The 10,480-nt window shown below is 41.9% G+C and overlaps 1 protein-coding gene across 5 annotated transcripts in view; it reads left to right on the top strand.

Annotated features, from left to right (window-relative positions):
- Positions 1–1,543: 1,543 nt before the first annotated feature.
- Positions 1,544–10,480, top strand: part of EPS15 (epidermal growth factor receptor pathway substrate 15) — a 177,024-nt gene continuing 168,087 nt past the window's right edge. For 2 of the 5 annotated variants that reach the window (XM_049875165.1, XM_049875161.1), the window contains exon 1: positions 1,544–1,722. In XM_049875165.1, the coding sequence (XP_049731122.1) occupies positions 1,690–1,722 (33 nt within the window). In that variant the 5' untranslated portion in view covers positions 1,544–1,689. Of the gene's footprint in view, positions 1,723–2,132; positions 2,337–10,480 lie in introns of those variants that run through there. The other 3 variants (XM_049875163.1, XM_049875162.1, XM_049875164.1) reach the window with 2 other exon arrangements.

The raw sequence follows: 10,480 nt of genomic DNA, 5'->3' as shown, positions 1-10,480 counted from the left end.
TAGCAGTGAATTAGTCCCTGTTCTTAAGGAGTGTACAGTCTAGTGGGGTGCAGACAAGCCCTCAGATGATGCTTAAAAACAAGACAGCATGTAATAAGGATCATATAAGAGCAACTAAGAGGTGGGTGGGGAGTTCCTAGAAGACTTCTTAAAGTAGGCGGTATATAAACCCAGACATTGAAGATGAGTATTTCAAGCAACTAGTTGGTTATTTCAAAAGAAGGTGGCAGATGAGGAGGTACTATGTTTAATACAGGCAGGAACTAAGGCCTGCAAACATTTATTATGTACATATGACATGCTAGGATCTGAGGATACAGGGTCTGAGGTCTAGATTGTGGTTCTCAGTCCGGAGAGGGAGATGGACATAAACTGACTAGGGTAATGATGGAAACCCTGGTGGCACAGTGGTTAAGTACTACAGCTGCTAACCGAAGGGTCGGCTGTTCGAATCCGCAAGGCGCTCCTTGGAAACTCTATGGGGGCAGTTCTACCCTGTCCTATAGGGTCGCTATGAGTTGGAATTGACTTGATGGCACTGGGTTTGGTTTTTTTTTTAGGGTAATGATAACTTCATAAGCAGAGAAGAAATGTTGAAAAGAAGAAGAGTGTATAGCTCTGACTTGGGGAGGCCAGGAGACACTTTGCAAAGGGGATGATGTTTGAGTTGTGTCTTGAGAAAGGAGGAGGAGTTTACTGGTTGCTTATGGGAGGAATTAGGAGTGCTGCAGGCACCTGAGCAGGCCCCATTGCTCTATTATTGAACAATCCAAGCGTGGCAGGCAGTGGGCAGCAGGCAAAAAAAAGTATTCATTTCCCCTTGCACCTAGATTATGGCTTGGGAGAGAGTGATTCGAAAGTCCTTTCTTTTTCAATATTGCAAATTAATAAATAGCAAATGGTTGAATGAAAGGTTTTGGATTCAGACCTGGATTCTAAATCAGTTGTCTAATCAGCTGTATGACTTTAGGCAAGACATTTCAATTTGGGTCTCAATTTCCTCATTTGTATAATTTGTGTCTTAGTTCCTTCATTAATACAACTCAAGAAGAAATGCGTGTAGCAGAGACTGGCACATATAAAGTACTGTGATTCTTTACCATTCTTATTGAGCCCTATTGGCACAGTGGTTAAGAGATTGGTTGCTAACCAAAACGTTAGCAGTTCGAATCCACCAGCTGCTCCTCTGAAACCCTATGGAGCAGTTCTATTCTGCCCTATAGAGTTGGAGTCACTTGACAGCAACAGTTTTTCTTTTCTTTTTTAAAATCTCATTTAGCTCTCAAAAGTAACCTAGGGTGTGGGTATAATTTCTCCCATTTTTCAGAAACAGAAACGCAGAGTAAGTAAGTAGCATGCCTAAAGTTCACAGGACAATCTGGGGTCGCCTCAGTCTTCCCAACCCCGTCCATCCTAATTTTAGTTCCGTGCCTGGTTTTCTCAGGCAGCGCCGGGGGGGGGGGCTCCGATCCAGACGCTTAAATTCCGGCGCCGGTGTGTCGGTGCCGCCGCGGCCAGGGCCGGGCGGGCGGGGCCAGGCGGGGCGGGGCGGGCGTGAGGAGGGAAGTTGTCGAAGTTGGGGGACACGCCCGCCCGGGCCTCGCCTCTGGCCGCTCCCTCCGCCTTCTCCCCGCCCCGAGCCCCCGTCTGCCCGTCCTTCTTTCCCCTCCTGAGCATGATGGAAACACCATGGCCGCGGCGGCCCAGCTCTCCCTGACACAGGTAACGCCTCCCGCCCGTCCGCTGGGCTCGGCCGGCCGGTGCCCCACCGGTTCGCGGCTCCGGGCCAGGGCCCTCCCCCGCCGTCCTAAGGCTCGCCGACCCGGCAGCTCCTTTCAGCTCGCGGGCAGGCGGCCGGCGTGTGTGAGCCAGAGTGTGCGAGTGACGGGGGGAGGGCGCCATCCGGAGCCGGCAGCTCCGCCGCGGGAGCCGCCGCCCCGCCCCGGCCCGTCGGCGCCCCCGGCCCCGCCCCACGCGGCGCCCCGGCCTCCGCGCCACAGCTGGGCGGACTGTGTCCCGGGCTCTGGTCAGGTCGTGCCGGCCCCTCTCACTCCAGGCAGTTTCCAGTCGCTCGGGAAGTTTCCGCCTTCCAGGCCGGACGCCCCCAGGTGCGCTCCCTGTTGAGGTCGAGCGGCTCGGCCTCACCCCCGGGTCAGCCCTCGTCCCGCAGGAAGCTCCACCTCTGCCGGGCAGCGCGCTTCCCCGCAGTTAGTTACCTTCCCGAGCCAGACGTGCAGGGCCCCCTCTAAGCCAGCCTTTCCTCTCCAAATCGGCCTTTGCCCGCCGAAGTCCAGCGAAAGCCCTCCACTCAGCACTTTACTCAGTCTGTCTTCCAAGTAAGCTTCATCCTCCCCAAGTACTCACCTTGCTAGCTCTTTCCTGAATTCAGCCTCTTCCTCTACTGGTTTCCTTCTGGGTCAGACCCCAGATTCAGTCTTTTCCTTCCGGAGCCTGCTTCAGCGTCTACCAGGTGGGCTCTCACTTAATCGCTGTCCAGGCGGGTAACAGGGACATGTCTGGGTGCTGGGAACAACCAGAGATCACTTGGCCTGGGGGATCTTCACCAAAACTTGTTCTCAAGATCTCTCCTCTTGCCTTTTTGCATCCTTCAGAGCCCAGTCCTTTTGCTTCACAGAAAACCTCCCAACATCGTTCACTCTTGGAGCTTGGTTCCTCCGTCTCTGTAGAGAAAGCCAGTTATAATCTTCCCAAGATGTCCAGGATGATGAGGTGACAGGCAGTTGCCAGTCCCTCCCCACTCCTCTGACCAAAACTCACCACAGCTTCACCTCCTCAGCCTGTTCTCTCTCTCCAGGGCTGGTGGCTGTGTACTTCCAGGTCAGGGCCCACCCCAGCCTTCCTGCCTGCCTTGTGGAATCTCCCTGCCACCTTTTAGTCTCCTTGGCCTGGGTTTGACAGTGCTTATAAGACTTTAACAGTAGGATAGGGCATACGTTTGGGCAGTAGGGTCTTCTGTATTGGGGTCGAGAGGCAATAGGGTGTTGTGTTTTGCCCTCTAGAACAGAGAGAGATGGTGTGAAAAATGCTTTTCCCCCAGGAACCTGGAGTCATATGTGAACATGTGCCTCAGGTAAAATAACCAACTTCAGTTTGCAGGAGTTACCAGTCTCATAATTAAAGCCTCTGTACTTCCCAGTTGATTTGGTGTTGATTACTCTGTTTTGACAAGCAAGTAAGAGGGAAGAATCCTTTGGAATGTGGTAGTTTGAGTCTTGGCTGTGACTTTTTTTTGGAAGAGTCCTCCTGAAACTCAAATTTGATAAATGGCAACATTGACTTTTGGGTGTTAACTTTCTGTGAGTCTGGTTAGTGACTTGAATTAAACAAGATCCCTCTTGGCAGGCTGTTACTCTCTGGCTCTGTTGGCCAATTCTGACATGAGTTTTGCCCTTCTGAGAGTTTTGTTCTTCTGAAGACTTCTGTAGATTTGCTTCTAGTTGTGGAGATACTTTATTCTCTCTCTGGGTAATACTGTGTTTTTAGTTTCTGTTTATTATCATTCATCTCTAGGTTGGCTGCAGGCTCTGTCAGTTTGCAGTCACTTAAATAATTTAAACATGTTCTTGTGGTTATATATTTAGTGGTTAATATGTATGCAGAATAAATACTGAATCAGGAGCAAGTATTGTCCTTAGTGTCTCACAGATGAGAGATATGCATTGGTGGTTCATTTATATTGATAATTCAAATAAGTCAATTTAGAATATTTTGATTTTAAGACAATTAAAAGGTACTAAGAAGCCCTGGTGGTATAGTGGTTAAGAGCTAAGGCTGCTAACCAAAACGTTGGCAGTTCGGATTCATCATCTGCTCTTTGGAAACCCTGTGGGGTGGTTCTCGTCTGTCCTGTAGGGTCGCTATGAGTTGGAATTGATTCACTGGGAAACTTTTTTTTTTTTAAAGAAGTCCTGGTGATGTAATGGTTAAGTGCTTGGCTGCTAACCAAAAGGTTGGTGGTTCCAAGGGAGGAAGGACCTGGCAGTCTGCTTCTGTAAAGATTACCAAACCCAAACTCTTTGCTTTCGACCCTATAGGACAGAATAGAACTGTCCCATAGGGTTTCCAAGGAGTAGGTGGTGGTTTCAAATGGCTGACCTATTGGTTAGCAGCCAATGTCTTAACCTCTGCACCACCAGGGCTACCCCATAAAGATTAGTTTAGGAAACCCTGTGGAGCAGTTCTACTCTATTGTATAGGGCCCCTATGATTTAGAACTGACTTGATGGCACACAGCAAAAGGTAATAAGGTGTATTGTAAAGGGACAGGAAAAAAGAGCCCTCCTAATTGTTGATATACCCTAATTGCCTCCTTGTTAGTGCAAAACTTTGTAGGTTTGTGGTTTTTTAATGTAATTAAAAAAAATTTTTTTAACTGTTTGGGGTAAATAAACTGAGATAACGATACAACCTTACACATAGGCATACTGGAGTAAGAGAGATCCTCCAGGCAGGGACATCTTTTCCCTCAATTGTTGTCTGCAAGAAAGTGATTAATAAATGTTTGTTGTATGAGTGACTGGAAATTCTGAAGGGCTTTATGACAGTTATGAAGATTAAACAGATATTGAAGTTAGTTTCTGCTTCTGGTCATGAGATAATGATGACTCTGAAGTAGTTTCATTCATTCAACAAATATTTAAGTACCTATTTTTTTTTTTTTTTTATTATGTATATGCTAGGCACTGTGCTGGAATCGGAGCCCTGGTGGCACAGTGGTTAAGAGTTTGACTGCTAACCAAAAGGTCAGCAGTTTGAATCTACCAGCCGCTCCTTGGAAACCCTATAGGGCAGTTCTACTCTGTCCCATAGGGTCGCTATGAGTCGGAATTGACTTGATGGCAGTGGGTTTGGCTTGGTGGTGGAATTGTCTTGTTTATAATTTTATGTCTTTATCAATTAAGCAAAAAGAAAAAAATGTGGAAAGTGTTCTAATTTTTGCCTTCCTTCCTCTTCCCTTGCCTGCCAGCCAACCCTCCAATTCTCCAGGCCTCCAAATAACCAAAATAAATGATCATGTTCTAGCTTCTGGGGTGGATGGAGTATAGAGTAATGCAATTTTAGTTTCAGTCCCAGGTCTGCCAACAGCCAACTGTATGGCATTGGGTTAAGTCTTCAGACCTCAGTATTCTTAACTTTAAAATTCGTTCAACAGATATTTGCTGATCATTCACTCTCTGCTAGGGATTATTCTAGTCCATGAGGATGTACTGGTGAACAAAACGTGGAATTTACATTCCATTAGGGGAGTTTGAAACTAGCTAATCTAGGGACCTTTCCAACTCTAACATTCTGTTTTATAGATCACATTCTGTGATTTGTATATCTGGTGATGACTTTCTCAGGGTACTTTAGTTCCGTACAGCATTTGTGTTTTCTTTTTAATTTCATTTATTGTCACTAGATGTTCTATTGTCAATAAATAAAACTTGAAAATGATTTTTTGCTTAAAAACCCACTGCCATAGTAGTGTTAATTCCAACTCATAGTGCCCTGTAGGGTTTCCAAGGCTGTACATCTTTATGAAAGCAGACTGCCGCATCTTTCTCCAGCAGAACGGCTGGTGGTTTTGAACCACTGACCTTTCTCTTACCACCCAAACGCTTCAACCACTGCCACCAGGGCTTCTTTGCTTATGGTGGGGTAAATGACAAAAAAGATACCTATTCTCTCTAGAAGGGCCACTTAAAAGCAGTGAATTGCTTTTAAGTGGCCCTTCTAGCCGTGATCTTGTAACTCCCACAAAATGATTGGGTGGGGGACTATGCAGAGAGTGGAGGTATGTCTGACTTCCACCTCAGAGCAATCAGCCTTGGGCTGATAATCGTTAGATGAGGAGGTCTGACGCCACCATGCCATTTTTACGCTCTTTTTAAAAAACTTTTCCGGTTGCCTATCTTCCTCTAAAGCCCTGTACCCCAATGGTAACAATATTGTTATTAGTTTCCCTTTGTGTGTTCAACATGACAGAAATTTTACTTTGCTTAGTATAACAATCATTCATATTACAAATGGTAGAAGTGATTTTCCTAAGATTTTGAACCAAGATCTGTAGGACTTCAAAAGCTAATTCACTGTGTACTAGATGGTTGGCATGTCCAACATTCCCTTGTGTTTTTGATTCTGTTTTTCAGTATATGCCCTGTTGTTCTAATTACAAGGCGAGAACCATGTCTTTTTGCCTCCTTGCATCTCCAGTGCCTTGTGTGGTATCTTGATAATACAATTCTGGTTGTGTAATTAGTGCTCTTGATGATGATAAAGGTTTTATTGAAATATGGTACGATATGAGTGTTTTAAATATTCTTTCAGCAATTCACTTTATACTCAAGTTTTCTTGTTATAGTTTAGCAAGCATTCTTTTTGTTAAATAATAAAAAAAGTCCTTAAATTGGGACTTAATAAAGAAAATCATTAGTATATGGCCTCAAGCAAATAGTATATACTTTTCCTTTTAATACTTTTTTTTTAATTGCAAGAGTTATAATAACTGCATTACAGAAAATTTGGAATTTAGAGGAAAACTATGATTTCACAGTTTCTGGTGTTTACTTTCAGTTTCATTAAAAAAGAAAACGTGCTAATAGATGTATCATCTTAGCTTAACAATTATGTTAGTAAATACAGGGAAGAGTTTGAAAATACAGCATGTTCTTAGAAGCAGAAAGAATCATTTGCTCAACACAACACATATTCGAGTTCCTGCCATGGGCAAGGCACATTAATGATATTTTTCTTTTTGCCTGCAATTGCAGTCCAATATATTCAGGAAATCTGTGCTCCCTTGAGAGATCTCTAACTATTCTCAAAAATGGCTTGAAATGTTCAGCATTTTGGAAGAGTTGCCATACTTAAAATTAATTAGGAACAGTTGGGCGCATCCAATAGACAGTCTCCCAGGAATAACCTAAGACCATGCTCTTTTGTTTTCACTCTACTGTCATGCATCACTTAACGATCACAATACGTTCTGTGAAATAGGACGTTATGTAATTTGGATGTTGTGGGAACACATTTTATACTCAGCAAAGCTATATGGGATACCTTTTGTTTCACTTCCAAATGACACTGCTCCTTTGTCTCTTTGCTGCTGCTATCACTAGCACTGGTTTTGCTGCATTTGAGAGCATTGTGTACTTCACCGTAATATTTTGGAAAGACAGTGGAACAGAGAGATAATGCTACAACACTCAAGAGACTCGCGAAGCATGAGATTGGTTGCTGATGCCTATGAGTTGAAGCATACGCTGTTATATGGTATACTTTTTGTAAGCAGGGAAAGCTGACATTAAAATATCAATAGAAAGTACAGTACACTACGTACATACGCCAGTAACATAAGTGTTTATTATGACTGTCAAGACATATGCCCTCGTGGTGCTGTGGTGAGGTGTTCAGCTGCTAACCAGAAGGTTGGCAGTTCGAATCCACCAGCTCCTCCTTGGAAACCCTATGGGGCAGCTCTACTCTGTCCTGTAGGGTTGCTATGTATGAGTCGGAATTTACTCGTTGGCAATGGTTTTGTTTTTTGGTACTTAGGGGACCACACAAGCCTCTTTATTTGCCAATGAATCATAGTTCTGAATCTCCTCTGTCTCTAATAGTCTGATTTTTAATGACTTAATCGAAATCGTTTTACTTGCTCTTCAGTATAAGAACACTTTGTACTCTTTTTTGTTTTGTGAGTTTTGGGCTTAATAAAATTGGAGCTCTGGAAACCAAAAGCAGGAAAATGGCTTATGAGATTAAGAGATCTGATTACTTGGAGAATTGGTAGAAATAATAAATGAAAAGTTAATCCAGGCAGCGTTCATTACATGTCCTGGAATTTCATTTTAATGCAGTTGAGCTTTCTAATAAGAGAGAATATTATGCTTTCATTAAAAATGATGTTTATTAGGAATTTGTGATAATCTGAGGAATGTTGTATGTAATTTCAATGCCGTATTACAGGAAAGTGGGAAAATTTTATGTAGACAAATTATCTAACCTAGCTAAACATGCATAGAAAAATACTGGAAGAAACAAAACACTAAGACTTTATAATAACATGGTTATAGTTTTTAAGAAATTACCTTGCCATATTTTCAATGAGCATGTATTCCTCCTGTAATGAGAAAAATTTAAAATAGATCATTTAGTAACTAACAAATTTTCAGCTGATTTAACACTGCTGTATGACAACTTTTTTTGAAAATTCACTGATTTAAATTGAAATCAACAACCACATGTGAAGTAAAAGTCTTCTAAGATTGCATCTACACTCAGGTTTCATCTTAAACGTTACTATCTTTGGGTTTGGAGAAGATTGTCAGAAGAATGGTAATAATTATTATTATTGGTTTGGAGAATTCAGCCAGAGAACTAATTTATAATTTTGCATGCTGCTTTATAGTTTACAAAGCGTTTTATGCCCTTTCATTTGATCTTCACAATAACCAATGAGCTATTATCATCATTTTATAGTCAGTAAATTAAAGAGCCAGGATAAACCCATGTTAAAAAAAAATTCAAATATCACTGAAAAGTCGTCTTCTTGCCCTAGCTCCTCAGTCCCTTCCCTTAGGCAGCCATTCTTGCAAATTTCTTGTGTATATTTCCAGTAATAGCTGTGTATATGCAAATATGTATGTAGAAAGAGAGAACGAGCACATTTCTACTCTGACACATGGGGTGGCCATGAGTTGGGGTCAATTGGATGGCAACCGGTGGTGGTGATGTATATGTATATATATAAACAAAAATCAAACCTATTGCCGTCAAGTCGATTCTGACTCATAGCTACCCTGTAAGACAGGAGAACTGCCCCATAGGGTTTCCAAGGAGCAAGTGGTGGATTCCGACTGCTGACGTTTTGCTTAGCAGCTGAGCTCTTAACCACTGCACTACCAGGGCTCCTGTGTGTGTGTGTGTGTATTTTTTTTTTCTTTTTAGTAAGCTGCATATTGTTTCGCAGCTATTCATTTATGCTAAACTGATCTAGGAGACTGTTCTATATACCAACACACAGATTTCTCCTCATTGTTTTTAAAACTTCAGGGTATTCCCTCATATGAATATACTGTAATTTATTTAACCAGCCACCTGATGATGGGCATTTATATTGTTTCCAATCTTTTGCTATTTCTACCAGTTTTCCAGTGAGTATTCTTTTACATGTAATTGCTGCGTCAAAGGATATTTTTAATTTGGATAGATATTGCTAATTTGCATTCAAAATGATTGTACCAGCAACAGTGTTTGTCAATCTGATATGTAAAAAGGATATTTCTTAGTTTTAATTTGGCATTTCTTTAATTATGGGTGAGGTTGAACTTATATTTCTTTAGAAGGCATTTCTACTTCCTTTTTTTAAACTGCCCGTTGAATACTTTTACCTGCTCTTCTGGTGAGCTGTTGGTCTTCTTTGTCACTGATTTGTAGGAAGTCTTTGTATAATCAGGAAATTGGCGCTTGTTTGCGAATATTTTGTTCTCTTTAAAAAATGTTCATGGCATTTTTTTAATTACATAGAAATAATTAAGATTTGTGTATTTAAACTTATCAGTTGTTTCCCTTAGAGCTGTCAAATCTAGGTTTTTAAACCTCAGGGCTAAAGACAATAACATACCTGCAATAATGGGGGTTTTATCTTTGAGTAGCTGTATGACATTGGTTAAGTTACTTAACCTTTTAGCCTCAGTTACTCATTAGTGTAATTGAAATAAATTACCCATATCTCTTAGGCATGTTGTGATTATGAAATGAGCTAGTGAATGAAAAAGGACCTAATATATATGTGGCTTTCAGTAAATAGAAGTTTCCTTTTGCTGCCCCATGTAGTTTTCTAATTTGTTAAAAGTTGGCCTCGTGCCCTGCCTGGTGCACTGTGCTTTCCTGTCACATAATATGAACTTTTGAGTATTTTATATAAAAGAAACCCATACCAAAGTAGAAGAAACTCATCTTTGTGATACAAATAATGCTTTCCAATGAGTTAGAGGTGCAGTTAAAGTAAAGGTTGGGCCTCTTTTTAGAACTTGTTTTTTTTTTAATGTGGTACAAATATACAAAGAAAAGTAAGCCTCACTTCCTGCCCATTCAGGCTGGGGATTTTGTAATGGGAATTTAATGGTACCAGGAATTTCCTATCTGCAATAACCCAGTTACATATCCTTGTGTATCTTCTATAAAAATACAAATATGGCCAAGAACACTGGGACAAGAATGTACTTTATGGGGGGAAAGCTTCTCTATTACAATCCCTTGTATTTGCTTGTTGCTCAGCCTCAGCACTATTGACATTTTGGGTCAGATAATTCTTTGTTGTTGGGGCTATCCTGTGCATTGTGGTATGTTTAGCCAGCATCCTTATCCATGAGATGCTAGTAGCTTACTCCCCAGTCATGACATTCAAAAATATTTCCAGACATCGCCAAATGTTTCCTGGGGGACAAAATTACCCTGCATAGAGAACCACTAG

This window comes from Elephas maximus, chromosome 3, assembly GCF_024166365.1.
Source record: "Elephas maximus indicus isolate mEleMax1 chromosome 3, mEleMax1 primary haplotype, whole genome shotgun sequence".
Lineage (NCBI taxonomy): Eukaryota > Metazoa > Chordata > Mammalia > Proboscidea > Elephantidae > Elephas > Elephas maximus.
The sequence above is the reverse complement of the archived record's forward strand: the minus strand, read 5'-3'. Positions and strand labels throughout refer to the sequence as shown.